A 23,955-nucleotide genomic window follows, 5' to 3' on the forward strand; every position below is an offset into this window, starting at 1 on the left:
TATTATAAACTACATTAAATAGGATTAAAATTTATTATCAAACATATAAAAGATGTGTTTAAATATTTTTATAAATTTTTTTCAATAGCTAAAAAATCATACAATAATAATAATTTTTAGTTTAAACGTTGACATCATAGGTGTTAAAATATGAAGTGAAAGTTAAAAAATATTTTACATAAAAAAGATATTTCTATTGGACTACAATAATGTATATAACTTTTAATCTCTTATTTTAAAACAGATTTTCTTTTTAAAAACATTTTTTATTATATTATTTTTGACATATAAATTATGAAAAATTGAAAATCAATAATATTAAGTATTATATTTAAGTTAAAACAAAAAACAAAAATTTTGTTTCTTAATGAAACATTATGTCATCATTAATATTATTATTATTATTATTGAGAAACTGTAAAGTACCTGTCGCAAAATGTCACATATTTGCAAGTATTAACAAAATTAAATCATGATTTTTATTTTAGTAGTGTTATAAACAATTTTAATCTATTAAATAATTTTGTTAATATCAAAAGTCATCCCTGATACATTCATTTTAAAATAATTGAAATTTATATATAATATAAATACATTAATAATAATTTATAAAGTAATCAATATAATTATTCATAAAATGATTAAACAGTTATTTAATAATGTTAATAATAACATAGCTTATTGTCATAATTGAATACTAAAAAAGTTAGTTAATATTGACAAAAAAAATAATTAAAAACAAGTTTAATATAAATATATTTTCATAAAATAACCATGATAATCAAATAATATAAGAAACTATGATTGAAATTGATTATTATTATCATTATTATACATATATAAAATGTATAAACAAAATTGATCATTTGATTGCAAGTATCAAAAGTTTTGTTATTATTTATAACATTTTTCTACACATTTTGAGATCAATGTAACCACTATTTGAGATAATCAGTAGATTTTATGTTTAGCTAAAAACACAAGTTTGATATTAACATTATGATTACTATTTATGATAATAATAAATATATATTTTGACATAAATAATAAATAATTCAGTTTTTTATATAATTTAATATATTAAATAATTAAGTTATTACTTAGTTATAAATGACCAAAATAATAGTCAATTTTTCAAAGCATAAAAAATGACCAAAAATGCCACAACCGGTATATGTCTGGATATTTTACAACAACATTGTCTGACATTTGCTATAAATAATATCATAAATATTTACTATAATTTTATTTTCAGCTAACAATAATCAACGATTTATTAAGCTTTTTGAAAGATAGTTAACTCATATGCTAATAAATAATAATTAACTAATTTATTTGATATGACGAAAATTTTAAAAAACAAAATATAATTTTGATTAATTTTTAAACCAAATTAATTAACGTAATGACATGTTTAACCATAAATTTAATTAAATAAACTACAAATGTTTTACACACGAAAACTATGCTATAAAGGAGTGGTTGAGAAAAAATTTATAATAAAAATAGAGTTTTGTTTGAATAATAATTACATGTAATAATAATAATAATAATAAATACAATGAATATATTGTTAATAAAATGCACTAAATCTTAATCTATTAGCAAGTGATGACATTTGACGGTTCAAAGCTTGTATATAAACAATAATATAATTTGGAAAAATATAATATAAATTGTATTACATTACACGCTAAACATTATAAACAATTTTGGTTACAAAAAATACTTAAATATTGGTAAATATTTCATGACTTACTTTTTTTACTTGACTTACAGCATACAAACATTCAATCAATCATACAATAACACACTGTACTCATAACATATTGTATAAGCTTTTTATATATACAGTATATCTTTAGAAAAAATAAAGAAAAAAAGTATATGATAATTGAATGTTTGATATTTAATTATTTAAAAAATAAATTAATTTATTAAACATAATGATGATAATTTTAATATTAATACTGTGAATATGACAATTTGAAAAAATATTTATATTAATATTTAGTACATTATTTTATATGAATGTTAACATTAAATAATAATAATAATAATAATACGTATCAATGAAATTAAATATAAGATCAAAGATAGTGTCGTAGATATTGACTATTTTATAAGCCTTAGTCATACGATTACATCAAAAGTGTGAAAACTTATTGACATAGCTTTGGGCAAAATATTTAATATAAGATTAGTCGTCAACTTCTATAGTGTTTGTAAATTTGTGACAAACAATACAATGGATGGCAAAGAAATCGCAAGAATTTTGAGTCCGGAATTTGAACTCATTTTGTTGTTTTGTTTGACATTTCTTTCATATAACAAATCGCTAAATGTATAAGAAAATAATGACAAAAAAAATTATTGAGAGATAAAAACCTTAATGTTATTTGACAAATATAAAAATAGATATATAAAATATATTACAAGATTTTTATCATTTTCTAATAATATAATTATTAATTTTTCTAACATTAATGTATAATATTATTTATGTCCAGTATAGTGGACAATGAAATAAACTATGTAATAATTAAATACAATTTTATAATAATCACTAAACTTAGTAACTTAATATTTATTAGTTTTTAAATTAAAAAAAATAAAAACAAGTTGTTATAAATTATAATTGTTTTAATAAAATTAATTACTGTAAATAATTATTTAAAATAAAATAAAAATTATGAAATTTCTAAAAAATAGTGGATATCTTATAACTATTTATAGCCTAAATTTTTAAAATCTTGACATTGTTTTGTTTCTAATATAGATACAGTATATATCAGTAAAAGACAGTTACTGTAAAACTAAGTTATCTTTAGTTAAGTTCGGTATTTGGATAAAGAGGTAGTTTTTTGTGGAAAAAAATTAGTGATTGCATCACAAATTAATTTCAAACACATATTTATATTATATTTAAAAAGATATGACTATCGCTTTATTCTCAGTTTATCACATAATAGATTACAATTACAATGTTTTCATTGTATAGATATCGGTATTGACAAAATTGGTGTATTATATGTAAAAAACATAATATATTATAATGAAAAATTGTCAACCTTTAATTTTAAATAAAGTATTTACTATGAATAGACAATGTAAATAAGTTTAAGTGAAAACAATATTTTTAAATTTTGTGTTTAGGATTTTTATATTGATATTTATTTATATGCAATACTTTTTTGTTGTTGATATACTTTAATATAAATAAAGTTAAACATATATTTCAAAATAGCAAACTTATAGTTACAAATTTTTCAAAAATAATCCCAGATAGATTTTTTTGTGGGTATTACTCAGTTATATTGTGTACTATTTTGTTACTATTAAAATTTTATTCATGTTTTCAATTTTAATAAAAAATCATTATTTATAATCAGAAGATGAAAACAATATTTCAGAAATAAAAAAAATGGAAATTTATTCCTAAGTAAAAAAACTCTATATTTATTTCATAACTGAAAACAAAATTTTATTTATATTCAAGACATCGATTGATAAACAATATTCAGTGAAAATAATAAACCCTTTATTATTTATATTAAATGTTTAAAAAATAAATAAAAATGTGTTAATTTTTTAGAAAAAATATACACAAAATATTTACAAAAAATTTTAATAATAATAATTTATATGAAATGATAAATTGATTAAAAATTGATATCTCATTCAAAAATAAAAAATTATTTTTTATAATGAAATTCAATACTTTATGCAAACTGTTGTACTAAACAAAATAAATATCTTTATTATGTAAGTTAAACTATCATTGAATACATGTTTTTATGACTAAAGAAAAATAAAAACATTTTTCATAAAAATAAAAATATTTAGATAAAAATGCTATAAACATAATATTTTAAAATATTTAAAAATGGTGTATTGTTTTTGATACATCATTACATAAAAACAAACAAAATGTTGATTAATATATCTATAAATATAAAAATTATTCAATTATGAATACGTTATGTTTCAATGTTTATCACAATATTTATAATTTATTTATTTTATAAAAATTAATTATTTGAAAAAATAAAAGAATAAATATTAAAATTTTTTATTATTAAATAATCAAAAAATTCTATTATATATTTATAATATAATAAAAATAATATTAAATTGCAGTAAAAATTATATTGTGTTTACTTTAATATATATATTTATTATTTATAAATTTTAAAAATAATTTTATTGATTATATGACTATAAAATGTATTTCGTTAATACTAATGATAATATTTTTATGTTTGTGAAATAGAAATAAATCATAAAGATTACAGTAATTTATATGATTTTATATTTATTATAAGTTCATAAAAATGCAAAATTTGGTTAATTAAAAATAAAAGATTTTTTTGATTTATGTATAAAATAAATAAAATACGAAATTTTTGGTCAGTATTTTAAAGTTTATTATTCACTGAATTATTCTGTATAGTATAATATTATTAAATATATTACATAAAATAATTAATATGAAAACTTGAATTATAATTAAAAACAATTGGCTTATTATGACTTAATTGTCAAATAAGTGAGTAACTTAATGATAAATAAATTGATGATAAATTAACATGAGCAAACTAAATGCAAATTATATTGCAATTTATTGTATATTATAAAGATAAAAATATATTATATGTTAATCAATATGTGTGGTGTTTTGCATAAAAATAATGTTTATTATTTATAATTATATGTGCATATAATATATTTAAAATAATAAAATCATATTATTATAAACAAACATATTTTAATTATGTTATTAACTTTATAATTATATTATTATGTAAATTATTGTATTTAATACAAAAGTTATTATTAAATAAAATTATAACTAATATTATATTATTTTAATTTGAAAATAAGTCCAATTATGTATTAAGCGTCAGTGTTGAAGAAATGAAAAATATTTAAAAATGAGAAACTTTCCAGAAATATCTAATTTAAAAACTTATTGAAGAATTCGTAATTTTAATAATTATTATAAATTAAATAAATTTTACAATTTTAGATATATTAAACTGTAAATACTTATAAATCATTTATAAACACAAATATTAAATGACTTATTATTAAGCTTAGTCTCATATAGTATTATATAAAATTACATTTTAATTGTACAAAAAATTACTTGTACTAAATTGTGATCTTTATATTACTTATTTATTTAAAAATTACATATCTATTGATACATTAATTAACGTACAAAATAAGTGCATCAAATAACAAAACTGTTGAAAATGATTAATTATTGTAATTGATTACATTAAGTGATTTAATTTGATTCATATTATATTATTATTTATTAAAAAATATTATCTTTAAGTATTGATTGTAAAGTGTTTTATATACAATAAATTTCATAACTTTTGTTATCATAACCAAAATTATCAAGTAATTAATGCAATACTTTAATATACAGTATATTTAATAAAATACTTATTTGCTGTTTTAGACAGTACTGTATGATAACAATATATAACATTACATTATACTGATAATAAAGTAATACATTAAAAATGTCCTAAAGTTATAATATTTTTTAATTTCATAATTAAATTCATGTATATTTCTTGTTTTATTTTTTTGCACTTATATAGGAATTAGAAAAATATATGTTTTTACATTTAATTATTACTACTGATCATTGTTAACTTTATTTATTAATTTACACACAATATTATACATCATATAACAATATTATTATTTAATAATTGAATCAATACACTATTATTTTTTATAATAAATTTAATCTTTATTAAACAATTAAATTAAAAAATTAATAAACATTAAGTAAAAAATCAATTAAAATATTATAAAGTTATACTTTTAATTGACTAATTAATTAATTGATTAGTTATTATTTTTATCGGTATTAATTTCTTTCCTCCATTTGCCTCCATTTTGCCAACCGATACACCAGTTATACGAATTCGGATATTTGAATGATTTTTCATCGGCTAAGGCATCGGCCGCTGTATACACCCAATGGGGGTTATTGAGGAAAGCCCTACCAATAAATATAAGAGTAGCGCCGTTGTCTTGCAATATCTTTTCGGCAAACAAAGGGTCAATAATTTTGCCAACGGCTGCCGTCGGTATTTGGACCTCCTTTTGGACGGCGGCCGCAGCGGTCAGATGCGTTTCATTGGTGTTCAGTGGGCCGTAATTAACAGTCGATACGATACCACCAGAACTGCAATCAACAAAATCCAGACCCAATTTCTTTAGTTGTTTGGAAAATTCAATCGTTTGTTTCAAATCCCAACCGTTTTCCACATAATCAGTGACCGAAACTCTTGCGCCGATAACTATATTTTGCGGCAATGCTTTGCGGACACTATCGGCGATTTCAAGTCCCAAACGCATACGATTCTCAAGACTACCGCCATATTTATCTGTTCTTTGGTTAGTTATGGGGGACAGGAATGTACTAACAAGATATCCGTGTGCGAAGTGAAACTCTATAACCTATTTATTAAAAATAACATATAATTAGATTCAATTGTCTTAAAGTATTATTTATTAGTTAAATAATTACCTCAAACCCCGCTTTGACCGCCCGTTCACAGGCAGAGACAAACGATTTCTTGATTTCCTCAATATCTTCAACTGTGGCTTCTTTTGGCACTTTATCCGCCCGATCCCCAAACGCTACAGCATTGGGACCTATTGTAGGCCAACCACCATCTTTATCGTCAATTGAATCCCTGCCAATCCATGGCGGCAAAGTGCTGGCCTTTCTACCGGCGTGTGCTATCTGAATACCGGCCACACATCCCTGTGTCTTCAGAAAAGAGGTCACCCGTTTCCACGGCTCAATCTGTTCGTCTTTCCACAAACCGGGACAACCGGGACTTATACGACCCCTGGCTTCAACACCAGTAGCTTCAACTACAATCAATCCGACCCCTCCCGTAGCAAACGATCCATAATTTACTAAATGCCAGTCGTTAACCATACCGTCCTCACACATGTACTGACACATCGGTGACACAACTATACGATTCTTCAAAGTAACTCCTCTTATGGTTAGTGGAGAGAATAGTAACGACTTCTTTGATGGACTCATTGTTTTTAAAAAAATCAGTACAATATTTAATTAATAGTTACTTTTAATTGACTGAATTGAAAATATAATGATTTATTATAATTTGAAAATTTTCTATTCTTTTATATAAAATTTGAAACAAAAATGTGATTATTATTATCGAAATAAAAGTGCACTAAATATGTTCTTAAATTTAATGCTTATATTAATTATTATTTGATAACATTAAACACATTGTGTCTAAGAATACTTTAAGTGTAATATATATATTGTATATAAAGGTACAGATAATTAATATATGTATTTACTATATATAGTAATATATACTATAAAATATTTCATTTATAAGTATAGTTTATAATAATAATTATTTTTTTTGTAATTTTATTGTTGATTAACCGCAATAGTATATGCTAAAGATTGTTGTTATAATGTAACATTATTTTTTACAATAAATATTTTATCTACTATACACTATGATTATTCATTTATTTGACATATCAATAATATAATATTACAATAATTTATTTTAATCAATTAATAATTTTCTTTATTATTAATAATAATTTGTATTTACTAATATTCCAATATTGACAAAATTATATATTTTATAAATGTTTAGCTATTTTTTGAATAAAATCTTTTTTAGATGAATAATTTTTAAAAATTTATTTAATCATATTTGTCTTATTCTTATAATTATTTTAATACATTGTTTTGTAAATAATTATTAGCATTAAAATATTTTAAGATATATAATATGATAATAATAATAATTTAGTTAACCAATTGYTGCTAATTAATGACTTGAAACTATTGTTTTTGTAGTAACTGATAGGCGACACTACTAAAGCTAACATTTTAAACAATAGTAAATTTAATTTACAGTATATTTCAAATGTATACATAAAATTAATTAATTGGACATTATTAATATTATCTAAATAATTTATGTAACATAAAACAATATTAAAATATTATACATTTCAAATATGATTATCTATTTAATTTAATTACTATTATTTATAATATTAAAAGCATAAATACGGTAAATTGATTGCAAAATTTTTGTTATAAAAAACTAATTATTGATAAGTATGTACGACAATAAAGATATAAATTATTATATATTAAAAAATTAATTAATGCTTTAATATTACAAATATTTTTAAAATTTTTTAAATAGGTATTTTATAACTATAAGCAAATAAAAACTTTATTTTTTTATTAAATCCGATTATAGAAATACAATAATATTTATTATAAATCTCCATATTAGTATTTAATAAATTTTAAAAATATATAAATACGATTATTATTTTTAATAATTTGCATTTTAGTTTTTTGTTTTTTTATTATTATTATGTATTTGTTTTTATTAAATTTAAATTTATTTTTTAATATTTTATTTTTGTTATAATAATTAAGCTTATTAACTGTATTTGAAAAAAATCGAAATACAATTTGTACTATATTATTTGTTTTATCAATTGAATTAACATTAAAATATATAACATAAAGATTTAATATTATTATTGAGCATATGATTAAAAATTTAAAAATTATTGAAAAAACTTATTTAATTAATWTTTTATATTACTATTTTATATGTATMTTAATATTTTGTATTGTATGCGGAAGTCACTGCAACTAACGTTGTATAATGTATATTATACAGTGTATAATATATATATTAAAAATGTTTTTAAATATATTGTATATACAGTATTATCTAAACAATATTAACTATTAAAAAACAAAAACAAATAATATTTTTCAATGATAAATTTAAATTAAGCATAAAATTTATATTAAAAACCATTTTTGACTAAAAACCAAATGATTGAAAGTTAGTAAAAAAACTGTCAAAATAAATAATCCGTAAGGAATTGATTGAAACTTATTTAAACCATAGATATATTGGGTTAACATTAAAGTGTGAATTTACTTTTTTGAGAAATGATTGATAAACAAAATAAAGAGACATTATATTAAACAAAATATGAATTTCAATAAAGCTATTTAATAAACAAAAACTAATATTTATAGTATTTCTAATATAATAAAAGCATTTTTTAAACATTTTATTTATACGGTATTTTAGTTTACATATAAACTAAATATTTCTCAGTGTTTCGTTAGTGTATCGTATAATAAAAGATATTAATAAAAGACTGTCATTTATTTCACTTATAATAATCATTAATATTTTATTTGTGTTTCATTTTGGGGACACATTTGGTGTGATTATGATTAGTAAATTCAATTTACTATATTATTATTTTATTGTTTCTATTGTATTATAACCATAACGTTTATTCATCAAAAAAAACTATTTGTTTAAGAATTAATAATATACTAAAATATGTTAAAATATTTTTATTTTATTTTGTATAAAATTATTTTAAGAGCATTAATTTTTAAATGTACATTATTTAAGTAATTTCTTATTTTTAGTCAAAAAATATATTTAATATATAAAGTAAATTAAGAATTTTTATTGTGTAGAAAAAATACAAATTTAAAACAAAAAGCAATTTTAACGTAAAAATAGTATTTAGTGCTCAAACTGTTAAAACATATGTTTGTGATCACATCACAGCTTTTAAATGACAAAACAAAAGTAGATATTTTTTAGTGAAATCACAAAACAGACAAAAAAATGATTTATGAATTTGTCTCATATGTTGTGAGTTATATAAAAAATATATTATAGATTTTATGATATTTATTTTGCTTCAATCATACAGTATTTTGTAGGTATAGAAACATATGGAAACTCTGTATCAATAAATATCAACTAAAAAATTATAAAAACAATAAAATTTAATAAAAAGTAAATTTCCAAACTTTTATTTTGATTATTCTGTAAAATATATATGTATTTTATCATACCTTATGGTCAATTGCATTGTACTTATAAAATACAATACTAATACAAAATTTATAAATAAAATTATAAATTTAAAATTTTAGATTGCATTTACAAATTATAAATAATTTAATATAATTATTTTAAACTAATAGTTTTATGTTTTCACAATATTTACAAAATATTAAATAACTTTTAAAAAAAAAACAATAAAAATTTTATCAATTTCTTATTTTAGATTTATATACTCTCTATTTGGTATAAATAAAATTATATATATATAACTAAAATATTGATAATTATTGTATTGATTTTACAATAACATCTTCGGGTTTAGCGAATCGACAAAAATTGAATACAAAAAGTGATCGAAAGAGTCATAAAAAATAAGATGAAGACTCTCTTCATTTTTGTTGAAATTTTCTTATATATAATAACACAATCAATCACTTCATTATCTCTCTCTCTCTCTCTCTCTCTCTCTCTCTCTCTCTCTCTCTCTCTCTCTCTCTCTCTCTCTCTGAGTGTATTATCCATGTGCTCTCTGTAATACTATTTCTATAATATTTTCTTTTATTTTTGTCTCAAACTTTGGTATCTCTATATTAGTGGCGACAAACACAGACAGACATTATATAATGTATATATATATATATATAAGCGAATCCATTGTGTATTTTACAGTATATGTACGGCCATTGGATTCCCATTCCTCATAACACAACTAAAAATACTGTTTAATACTCGAGGGCTTGGAGTCCATGTGCTCATCACAGACACTATTTTTTGTGTGCACTTAGCAAAGTAATGACATTTAAGTTACTAACCATATGTTTCATTGATTTTTGGCATTTTATTTTATCAATCAATTGAACCCAACCTATCCTTTTCTAAAGGTTCACTTCCCTTAAATAAATATTAATATACTTTATATTTATATAAATATATATAAAAAACAAAAGTAATGTTCAACTAAATAAATAAATATTTAATATAAAGTATTATATAATTTTGTATTATAAATTTTATTTGCACTATAACTACAAACATTGTACATACATACTGTATATATTGTATATAATACTAAAATAATATAACAGATTATCATAAATCTAGTTGAATAGCAATTTGTCAATAATATAAATCCTTATTTAACTTATGCTATCATAGGTTTCACTCTTTATTTTTCTCTCAATGCTATTAAAACATATTATTAGTTAGTATTTGTTAGATAATGCTATCAACAGTTATCCATCCGTTGCCATTCAATAATAAAAATAATACTTTAGTATATTATAAAACATTTACTGTATAATAATAAAGTAATAAACTCAAAATTTCATCAAAATTATAATTATAATCATTAAAATTGATTTGAAATCCCCCAAAACATCAAATTTATATTATTTTGGGAAACTGATGAACAAATTTAATACAAAATATAGTTTCTCATTATTTTTAGCCATTATTTGAATGACATACAAGAGGATAGAGATGGTGTCTCAACAACCAATGCTTTTACAATAATATATAATACAGTATATACTATAAGTTATAATATATCGTAAATACTCTATATTTGTATGTTATAATAAAATTTATACTAAGAATCATATCTTTATTACTATTATCATTATTATTACTATTATTATAGTCGATGTGTCATAATATGGGGAAAAAGTCAATATTGTGTTTATTATAACTGCTTTTTTGTCTTTTATATCATCAAATGAACTATTTTTTCATTTCACTGACTCTCTCTTTTCACATCCATTTACCCGCTTTTTGTGTCATTATTATAGTCGTATATAATATAAAAGCATAACTTATAAGACATACAATATATCAGAATTTAGTTGAAAAATATTTTTTTCTAACATTTAATGTGTGTTTCAATCCGCTCATGAATTTCAAATGCAAATAACTTTGAAATGTAGTTATTTTGTATATTACAGTATTTTCATATTAACATATAATATTTTATTAGTATTAATACTATTAGTATTAATGTTATTGTTTCAGTTTCTGTATTATTACTTAACATACAGTACATTGTTATAAAATAATATATTTATTCTGTGTATATATATATATATATATATATATATATATATATAAATATGTATTTTTTATATGTTAAAAAAATAAGTAACACATATTTTTTTTTGTTTATATGACATATTAAATAAAAACAAATTATTGTCATTCAATTTCATTTTACTTTGTATATGACTGATATTATTTGATATTTTATTAGTTTTTTTATAAAATATAATTATTATTTATTATTATAGAATTTGAGATCTTAAATATGATATTTTTCAATTATCATATTAAATTCAATAACTATTAATTATTGAATACAATAGTTAAAATTATATAATTATTTTATTTAATATCTCAAGTTTTATGTAGAAAACTATTTTTAATTAATTATTCAAACATGATAATTTTTTAAACGTAATTTTTATTTCATTATAATATTATAAGTTATAATATTATAATGAAATAAAAATTACGTTTATAACTATCAATATATCATATTAATTATAATTTTCGAAAAGAAGTATTTAATAATTTTTGTTTAATTAAAATTTAATTTTTAATATATATATATAGTTTCTGAGATAATATGCTTTCGAAGTTTATATTTTAAAATAACAATTTTATAATTTTATAGTTGACTTTAAGTTTATTTAAAATTAACTCAAATATTAAGAAGATTTGTTGCCCATATTTTTAGATAATGTTTTGTATGATTTAAAAATGAATAAAACAATTTATAAATGCTTTTTTAAAAATATATGTATAATTTATCATAGTAAGACTAAATTAATCTAAATTAAGCAAGTTAATGTAACAAAAATAATAAATTTAAAACGAAATTTATCTAAATTTTTTTTGGTGATAAATACTTTATTTATTGACTATTGTATTTCATATAAAAAAATTGAATTAATAACTTTGTGCTTATGATTAATGTAGTTTTCTGTCAATTATGTCATATCAGCACAAAAATTTTTTGTTGCTATATTTCATGGATATGATAGTCTAACAGTTTGTGTGTGTGTGTGTGTGTGTGTGTGTGTGTGTGTGTGTGTGTGTGTGTGTGTGTGTGTGTGTGTGTGTGTGTGTCCTACAAAAAAGTCATATTTGATAGTCTGTAATACTCTGTATATCAGACAGAAGAGATGGTTGAAAACAAAAACGCAAACATATTATAATATAAATTGCAAATTATGTGTGAAAATAGATTGACTGTAAGATTGCAAACAAGTCTGTGACTAAAAATGAGAGTCATATTATGAGACACCGATTACTTAATCTTATGTATACTCACGTGTGAAACACCTTATCATTTGATATGACTATATATTGAATGCAATGACAACTTTTAATCTGACTTAATATCTAGCTTACAGTGTATGAATAATATAATGTATTAAGCAATATAACGATTATAATACTGTATATTTAATATGTAAATCTCAATCATGATTTTGGTCTAAAAATATATACCAATAAAGGCCTGTCTCTAACACACACACACACACACACACACACACACACACACACACACACACACACACACACACACACACACACACACACACACACACACACACACACACACACACACACACACACACACACATACATACAAACAAACACACACACTATTAACTTTATTTTTCATATAATATATGCATTTGTTTGGTTTATAACTAACTATAAGAATATTTTGTATATAAATCATAAATGTTATATATGTAAAATTTAGAATATAGTGTACTATATATAGAATATACTACTATATATATGTTTACATAAATATTTATTTTAATTATTGTATGCAAATATTGTGTAAATACTAGTAGTGCTAATGGCATACTCAACAAATGATGATATCATCCAACAACAGTGTGTTTGTGACATAAAAAATATATACTAATAGTAGTCATACTGAAAGTAATTTATAGCAACAAAATATGATGTCCAACGTTTTAATTTTATAAATTTATTTGCAAATTTACTGAAAATTGTCAACAAATCAAAAACACAAATTGATTTTTTTGTACAAAATTTTCAATCACTTCATAACCCTATATTCCCGATAGAAATATTGTCAACATTGCATATAATGATAGTTTGCAGCAAATATTTGATCAAATATATGTCAAGTTTAATATTACTTAATATTATTGCCAAAGAGCTGACTGTCTAACATAGGGTCTTATAGTCTACTTATTTAGTCATTTATATAATCACTAATTCTGCGATATTTATGAGCTCTATATAGGGTATGGTGTGACAAATGATTGATTGCTAGTTATTGTTACTTTCTCTCTCTCTCTCTCTCTCTCTCTCTCTCTCTCTCTCTCTCTCTCTCTCTCTCTCTCTCTCAATAATGACTGTCAGTTCCTATGTTGTGAATGTCATTGAAGAGCATAACCACTATTTTATGATCGGATGGCTCCCTTTCTTCACTCCTTTAACTCATCCAATCGCGACTTTGACAAAGACATAGCATTAGTTACACATGAATTCAATTTTAATTTATAGTATTAAATGTATATTTAATTGAATAAAAGACTAAACATTGTTAGAATTGGAATTTTTTGTCATATTTTTTATTATTGCAAACATTTTATTGAATTCTATTGCAATTTAAATCAAATTGTAATCAAATATTAGTTATTTCTAATGAGTGATAAATGCTTATAACAAATAGATTATTAGTTAAGTACGTTATAATAATATATAAGTTATATACTCTAACCTAAATGAGGAATATATTAATTTCAAATAAATATAAAATTATTTATCTTTATATTAATAGAAAGCAATGTTTACAGATATGTCAATATATATAATATATGATAGTTTTTGTGTTTATATTATAGGTTATGACGTCATTGGCTTATAATATCATATTTTTAGTGAGAAAAATGATAAAAATACTATATATTCAAATATTTTTGTGACTATTTTTACAAACCATGGTATACAACAAATCTGAATATTAACGGTTTGTGTGTATGTGTGTGTGTGTGTGTGTGTGTGTGTGTGAAGGAAAGAGAGAGAGAGAGAGAGAGAGAGAGAGAGAGAGACTTGAGATATCAATCTATCATTTTATTATACTAAACATATAATGCATATTTTGGCTTAAAGGCATTCATTGACATACCAGTGCTTTATGCAGCGCTCATATGATTTAATGCAATAGCAACTAACTGTATGGTTAGCTAACTCTCAGAGCACTCATGCAAATACACCGGCATATGATTTATACGATTCTTTACCCATAAATATATAGCTCTCGCTGTTTATATCCGCCTCTCTATCTAAGCGCCAAAAACACATGAATAATATAAAGCAAGAGATAAGTAATAAATACTCCGTTTATGTGAAGTCTATCATAGATTCTTAATGATAAATATCATATGTATATCATATTTACAGTATATGTATAGTACAGGTTGTTTAAGCCATTACCGTATTGCCAGTAGTAATCAGGCAATACTATAAATTTTTATTTATTTATAGCTTTAATGTAATATGCGTTTACCGGTAATCAATTTGTATAGAAATTTATATAATGCATATAAATTAAATAACAAAGTTTAAAAATATTTTTATTATTACATAAATCAAAGAACAAAATTTTTTGTATATTGAAAATTATAATAAATACAATATTATTATATTGAAAAACATGTTTTTGAAAAGTAAATGAAAATAATTAATTGAAGCATAAATAATATATAGAAGTTTGTGAATAAAACACATTACAGTTATTTATATTTGTTTTATAAAATACGAACACAAACTGTTCAAAACAAAAAAAATGAGATAATTTATCACAAAAATAATTGTTTGTCAACTACATTAAAACCACCCATTTTTGTAATATATTTAAATTTTAAAATCTGTTTAAATCTTTTTGATTATAAATATAAAAAATATAGTTATGTATGTATTTACTATTTGTAATACTTAGAGTATAATTTAAAAATTTGAAGAGTATTAAAATATTTTTAAAAATTATATTAAAAATTTAGGCATTAAAAATGTAAATAATTATTAAAGTTTTATTACATATAAGTACTGCTTTTTAAAATTTATGTTTTTGTATAAAGTACTGTTAAGATTATTGTTTTTTTGTTTTGTTTTGTACTATTATTATTATTATTACTATTGTTATTATTATTATTATTATTACTATTTAGTGTATTTTATTATTATTGTAGTATACAATATATTTCAAACTTGTTTATTATAATGTAGTATTAGTTAGATAAAAAAAGTAAAAAATCTAATTTTATTTCACAAAGCCTTTACTAAAAACTGATTATTATTATTATTACTACTACTACTACTATTATAATAATAATAATAGATACAAAACAAAAAAACTTTACAAAACAGCACTAAATCCAACACAAAATATTTTGAAACACATTTCTATTTTTTCATTTATTTTTGTACTGAAAATTATAATCCAATGAATTTGATGTCTAGTAAGGACTTAATGCTATTATACACTAATGAAACTAATCTTTTGTTTGCTATTAAATAGCAGTGTTGTGTTGATGTGTAACAAACATATTGTTGGCATAGCTTATCATAATATTGTATAATATTATATAATGTTATTTATTCTCTTATATTTGATAAAATAATTAAAACGCTTACCTAAATTTTTTAAATAGTATCATTACAGTTGATTAAAATTTTTAATAAATATTTTATTTTTAATATTTAATTAAAAATTTATCTGTTTCATTTTATTATTATTATTTATATTAATAATTTTGTATTTGATTATTATTTATAAATAAATATATCATACATATAAATTGAGCAAATAAAATAAATTTATTAGTAATTGTTTTATTTAAATGCTAAATTTATATTGATTACATATATTTTTGTGATATTAAAAAAATATCAATTTATATACTTTTAAAGGTATTTCAGGTCAACCTAACCATGTAACTTTTTTTTGTTTATATTTTTATTATTTTATGAAATATTATATATAAAAATAGAGTTTATTCACAGCAAAAAAATGATTGATTAGACATTTATATGACATATTTTTATCGTTATATTTATAATAGAGTTTATATCCGTTATAAAAATATAAATTTCTTCTATTTAATGTTTTATAGTAATTTTAAAGAGTTATAGATAAAAACTATTGAATATTTTTTAAATATACTCTCAAAAAATATATTTATCATATTTTATCTTAAATATTAGATTATTTATTAAGTCAATTGTCTATTATTTACATATTTTTTATTTAAATTAATATTTGTCTAAAAATCTATCTGTTATTACATATAAAATAGATTTAAGTATTTTGAAGAGCCATTAGTTTGTAAATGAATGCCAATTATAAACAGTACTCTTGTGTTAATTCTTGTGTCACTTAAGACTACATAAGAGATAGCAATGTCTTTAAACATACAAACAATGTTTAGTCAATGACTTGTATGTATCGTTAATAGTAAACCAATTTTTTGTGTCCATTTACAACATGAAGCACTTGTGTGGCAAATAGAGAGTACAGTTAGTCGGTTAGGTGCCATACATGAGCCCATTTGAGTTCATGTCACGTATGACGACATTTTTGCACTTATTTTTCTCTCTGTGAAACCAATTTAGTGGACAATTGTTTGTTTGTAATGCAAACGACTATTTTTTCGCGACTATAATAATTCTCTCTTCAGTTTTATTCACTTATTTAATAGACAAACAGTTTTATAAACTTTTTTTTCTTTACTCTTAAGTTTGAATGACTTTTGAATACATAAGTGTTTATTAAAATTAAATGCTTACCAAAAAAAACTGTTTGGTTGATTACCAACACATAAAAGCAGTACTAAAATATTTTTCTAAATTTCTCAATTATTACACACACAACACAAAATCTTATTATCAATTTATTTTGATTTTTATTATATGCATATTATATAAGTACAGTATATAATATTCAAATTAAATTTGTAATATACTGAATATATCAATATATATATATATATATATATATATATATAGTAGTTTATAAAATAATTTTTTTAAAAAAATGTATACAATTTTTAATATTAAAATCTTGAAGGCAAAACTTTTTTATTTCTTTCTATTTTTTTTTGTTGTTGATATAATCACTGAAAACATTATTATTTCACACATATATTGGTTGATATTATATATTCAAAAAAATAGTTTGAATCACTCGTCGATCCTTTTGTTTGGCTATAAATCACAAACTTATTCATTCGTTTTTTTTCTTCTTCTTCTTTACTTTTGACACATTATTTACTTGTTTTCAAAAGCGAAGTGAAAATCAATTTTTCTCTCTATTTATTTATTCATATTATTTTTGCTGCTTTTTTAAAGAAAAATATGTATAAAATCTATATTCAAAAAAATATGTGAAAAATGAAAAGTGAAACTCAATATGTCAGTCAATTTGTGGCTTATTTTGTTTGCTTTTCTATACAACACTATATGTTTGCTGGTATTTGCAAATCCATTATATAACATATGATAATAATAAATAATAATAATAACACAAAATATTGTTGCTTTTTGTTGTTGTTGTTGTAATTATTATTTATGGTTTTATTATTAAATATTTTTGTTTTTTAAAATAGTAAAAATTCACATAATTAATCTAGATTATTAATAATATTAATATTGTACTTATCATTAAATATGTACAATAAATACCAAAATCTATTTAATAAATCTATTAATGTTATGATTTGATTGATTTGGTTTGGAAAAAGAGAAATTCCTAAAATAATAGAGAAATTTCTAGAATGTTTCTAAAATAAATTTCTATCTCTGGAATGACCATGTTAATTTTGTTCTATCGATATTATTTATCTTGTAATAATACATTTTGATTAGAAATAATAGTTAAATATTATTATTATTAGTCTTTAAATTAGTAATTAAAGAAAAAATTAACTTTTTTTATTATATTAAAAAAATTATTAAATGATTAATAAAATTTTACAAAACTATAATTTTTTTATATAGATCCCATTTGTATGTACTGTATATATGTATTGTCTTATCAATATATTAAACAGTATTACAGTAGCTATAGATATGGGGATTCCATAGTATAATAATAAAGTTAAATTTCTATAGAAATTTACTAGCAATTTTCTCAGAAAAATTTAGTATATAAATTTCTATTTACTCATCTATTTTGAAACAACAAAAATATAATTTGAGAAATATTATAAAAATTATTTCTTTAATAACATAAAAATTATTAACATAAAACTTACAATTATGAAATTACAATCTATTTTTTTACTACTTTTTACTGAATGTTTAAAAAATTTACATCACAAATATTATTTTTAAAAAAATATTATTTAAAAATATTTAAAAAACATTATTATAATAAATATTAGTATATCATTAAATAGATGGGATTTTTTTAAAGAAAAAAATTAAATCAAATTAGTATTTAGTGTTCAAACCGTTAAAACATATGTTTGCGATCGCATCACAACTTTTGAATAATAAAAAAGTAAATTCTTAAGTAAAATAAAAAACTCGTTTAATATATTGTGAATTTAAAAAAGTAAAATAATATATTTTATATATTTTTGTTTCAAAAACTAGTTTAGTAACATATGGGACTTAACAAAATCTTTTAAACAAATGTAGAAAAATTGAATATAATTTAAAGATATATAATATAAACTGTTTTATATATTGTGTAAGAAAATTACACAAATAAAAGTTATATTGGAGTTTACAAAATAATAATACTGTATTTATTTTTCATATTAAATAATTTTGATTTATTATGATTTTTGTATAGCCATTTTTATTTATTATATGTTTTTAGATAATATTTAATTAATGAAATTGTTAAGTACTTTCAAATGGTAGTAATAATTATATTTATCGCTCTCATTATTGCTATACTATAATCAATGCTGTTTTGTACTAATTTTTACCTTTAAAACAGTATAAACACAATATTAACAGTATTTAATAGTAACATTAAATAAAAAGCACAAAAATGTTTAATCATTGATAATTGTAATTATAATTTTTTAGAAATACTACTCTATATGAAAATTACTTATAAATTTGATGCTAATTGGCAATTATTTAAAATTTATAATAATATTAAAGAAATAAATAATTTTTCACACATAATTATAAAAAAACATTTAATATATATAAGTAAACATTTTAGTATAATAAATCATATAAAGTAACATACAATTATATTTGATATATTTACATAATATTAAATTTATGTATATTAAATGAGAAGTATATTTTTATAGAAATGAAATATTAGGTATACATCAAATTGTAATTATTATAATAAAATTTACATTAATTATGAATATTATTTATGTTATTATGAAATTAATTTATATAAATATATTTAAAATGAAGAAACATTTCTCATGTAATATATAATGATTGATAGCCAAAGTAAATGAATAATCCATTGAATAATAATTGTATTATTGATGTCTTGAATATCAGTACTAAATATTGTACAAAGAATGTGATGATTGCAATAATAAAAAGTGATGAATGCACTACTGGTGCCAATTGCTGCCAACGGTGCTGTGCATACCCTATCCACACAAAGATTACCAATAATTTATTTGTGTCCAACATTTGCTTCGATACTAAGGACATGGCTCTGTTAGCTATAATATCCAATAAATCATGTTATTAATAATATTCATAATAATAATAATAATTTTACTTTAATATATATTTATGATTTATATAGTAAAGTGAGTTATTATATATATATATATACAGTATAAATGAATTACTGTTAGAAATAAGGATTTGTATTTAAATATATAATAGATTGACAAAAATAAAAATATAATATATTTTTAAAAATTATAATTAAAATTATTATATCACATATTTAACTTTTAGATAACATTAAAAATAGTTAAAAATAGTAAAAATATAATAAATAAAACAAATATTGAGACATACGGTCGACAGTCATTAGCTTTTCTGCGGCCACCGTCTGAAAGGTTCCCTCGACGCTAACCTCGCACTTGTAGTTACCGCCGGTTCTCATATTAATACTACTAATCAATACAGTTCCGCCTTCAGACTTATGTAACTATAAAAAATTAATCATATATTAAACATCTAATGTTTTTGGTGTTTATAAAGACATTTCCATTATTTTTTAAATAAATATAGTTATCTAATAACTTATGTGTAAAATAAAAAAGAGTAATTAAATTTTAAACGATTAACATAAATGTTATAATTTATTTTATTAATATGAAATTAGTATCTATTTAAAAAGTTATTTAGAAAATAAATTAAATGCCCATTATTTCATAAAATATACCTATTATAATTATAAATTATTATAATAAATTAACACTAAATATAATTGAATGCACAAAAAATAAAGTTAATTATTTTTGTTTTTGATGATATCTTTAATAACTTACAAATTATTAATAATTAAATTATTTCATTTTGCTTAGTACTATAAATTAAATGCTATAACCTTTATGATAATTTTATTTAATTAATAAAATAAACTCAAAATAATTATTTAATTTGTTGATCAAATGATGTGTTGATTTTTTTTTAAATATTAAGTTCGTGAGACAATTAATACAAAACTTGATTGTGTCAAATGAATAGCAACTAAATATCATTTAAATTGTCAAAATCCTGTCAACACTTACGTCAACGTTAATGCCTTCCAAAGGGAAGACCTGTTTGACAGGTTTTCCGCGAGGAGTATACCTAAAGAACTCCTGTTCTTCGGGATACTTATGACTCCTGTAAAACCATTTCAATGAATACAGCGATGCGTTTCCCAAGTCATACAAACACGACAATTGCACTTCACTGCCCTTCTTGACCTGTGCCGGCACATTGAGGGACACCAATCGGATACACGATATATCTGTCACATGAGATAAGACAATAGAAAATTATATGAAAGAGAGGAATGACATGTAATTAATTAATAGAAAGATATTTAATTTATTATCAATTGTCTATTTGTATCTCTGATCGACCACTTAAAGACAATGCAAAAACAATTATATGTGTTTTTGCACACAATATATACAATATATAAACTATATATGAGAAATACAGTGTCTTTAATCCAAATGTTGTGTGAAAACAATGGACACAAAACTGATGAAAACAAACGGCAGACAAATTAATTGCTACATATTTTTTGTTTTGTCTAAACTTTTTTTTTCCTATTTTTCTATTATTATTTTTTCTTGTTTTATCGGTTTCACATTTAAACCATTGATTGCCATACAAATTACTGATACACACTGTAATACAGTAGTTGTTTCTCACAAAATCAAACAATTCGTGTCTAATCTCTATCGGTCGGTCCGTTCATTGGACTTATGATATTAACAAAGTTTTGTGTGTAGTCTGTTATTTAGAGCTCAAAAATAAATTAATGAATTAAATAGATATTATGGAGAGAAAAAATAGACAGAGAAAGAGAGAGAGAGAGAGAGAGAGAGAGAGAGAAAGAGAGAGACAATAGGAATAAGTAAAAAGATAGACGAATAGAGAAAGAGTGGGTAAGAGTAAAGATAGATAGAAAGATTGAGAGAGAGAGAGAGCAAAGAAAATAGTATTTAATTTTGCTGTCGTAGGAAATACTGACGAAACAAATTGAATGACACAAACATTAATTGAATGCATCGATTTGTGTGTCATTTAGTAGTTGAATAGGCATTCAGTAATTGTTTTTTTTTCTCTGACTCTCACTCTTTCACAGCTCACATACAACCTATCCTTTTCCCATTGATCTCCCTTTCCTATCACATGTCAGGCCCAAGTGATCTATCCCAATGATAACACACATTGTCTGTGTGGTGAGTGTGTGATATCAAAACACACACAAACACATACATTCAATGTCTAAATGTATGTAAAATAGTTGCAATGTTTAGTATAACTTGTATACACACAACAGTAAAACTCATTATAATTAACTAATTAACCAAAAAGCTTTTTTAAATTATAACAAATGACCTAGATCATTTTGTAGACAAACATTATCAGAGCGTAAGCTAATAATAATTTTGTTAATTGCATCCATCTTTAGCATTAAATTGGGAAAACAGTTGCACATAAAATGCTTTAACAAAAGAAAAAGTAAAAAAAACTCCAGAAAAAACTAATACAAAAAACAGTGAAATTATATGGATATTGTATATCAATTGCAACCGATCTAATGTTACAGTAAATTGTGATTCACAACAATTATTTGTGACACAAAAAAGTGGTGACCAATGGATAATACAAATGTTTGTCCATTTTTGCGCTCAATTTGTGTTAATATTATTTTTTGTTTTTGTCAAATGTTTTGTTCCCATTTCTCAATAGAGAAAAAGTGCTTATTTTTACTTTCACTGACACACACACACACACACACATATATATATATATATATATCAGGGTTAAGCAAGGTTTTGGATTTTAGGGGGGGGTAGACCGGGGTAAAATTTACAAAATTCTCGAAAAATCTTGGGGGGGGTATTGGGTGGGGTAAGATTTTTATTGCATTTTTAAACGGCAATTTTTTCAAAAATCCAAAATCAAGGGGGGGGGGGGGGTCAAGAGAAAATTCCCTAATATTCCCTTAAATTCCCGAATATTCCCATGTAAATTCGATAAAATTCCCATAAGTTCCCGTATAAATTCCCAGGAAAATAGGTAAAATTTACAAAAATACTAAAAAAAACTTTAACAAAAATAAAAAAAAGTTAAATTTTAACAAAAATAAATATTTTTAAAAAAAAATTTTAAAAATTAATAAAAACTTAAATTTTACCAAAAAATAAAATAATAATGTATTAAATACTTAAAAATAGGTGATAAAGGCATTAATGATACACTGAGTTTTTTAGTATTTTAGTAATTTTTAACTTTTAAAATAATTTTTTAAATAATACTTAATGCTTATAGTTTATAG

At 21.2% G+C, this 23,955-nt stretch overlaps 1 protein-coding gene and 1 long non-coding RNA gene across 2 annotated transcripts; both read right to left on the minus strand.

The window, feature by feature from the left end:
* Positions 1–5,871: 5,871 nt before the first annotated feature.
* On the minus strand, positions 5,872–7,153 carry LOC128966491 (NADPH dehydrogenase-like). Its single transcript, XM_054313340.1, has 2 exons — positions 6,560–7,153; positions 5,872–6,489 (listed from the first exon to the last, which is right to left on the minus strand). Exons 1-2 carry the CDS (start codon positions 7,088–7,090, stop codon positions 5,872–5,874), a joined length of 1,149 nt encoding a protein of 382 aa, XP_054169315.1. The 5' UTR covers positions 7,091–7,153.
* Positions 7,154–20,583: 13,430 nt separating this feature from the next.
* Positions 20,584–21,777, minus strand: LOC128952610 (uncharacterized). Its single transcript, XR_008484445.1, has 3 exons — positions 21,683–21,777; positions 20,964–21,096; positions 20,584–20,656 (listed from the first exon to the last, which is right to left on the minus strand). It is a non-coding gene; the product is annotated as an uncharacterized LOC128952610 (long non-coding RNA).
* Between the last annotated feature and the right edge of the window lie 2,178 nt (positions 21,778–23,955).

The sequence above is a fragment of the Oppia nitens genome, unplaced genomic scaffold (assembly GCF_028296485.1).
Source record: "Oppia nitens isolate AA-2021 unplaced genomic scaffold, nextdenovo-longstitch-racon4-pilon3 scaffold1_pilon_pilon_pilon, whole genome shotgun sequence".
NCBI lineage: Eukaryota > Metazoa > Arthropoda > Arachnida > Sarcoptiformes > Oppiidae > Oppia > Oppia nitens.

What these genes read in the sequence shown, in the direction of transcription:
- LOC128966491 (XM_054313340.1), bottom strand. Translation starts at nt 7,090, where the DNA reads ATGAGTCCATCAAAGAAGTCGTTACTATTCTCTCCACTAACCATAAGA. An exon ending in CGGTCAAAGCGGGGTTTGAG is followed by an intron (nt 6,490 to 6,559) that starts GTAATTATTTAA and finishes TTTAATAAATAG; the next exon opens with GTTATAGAGTTTCACTTCGC.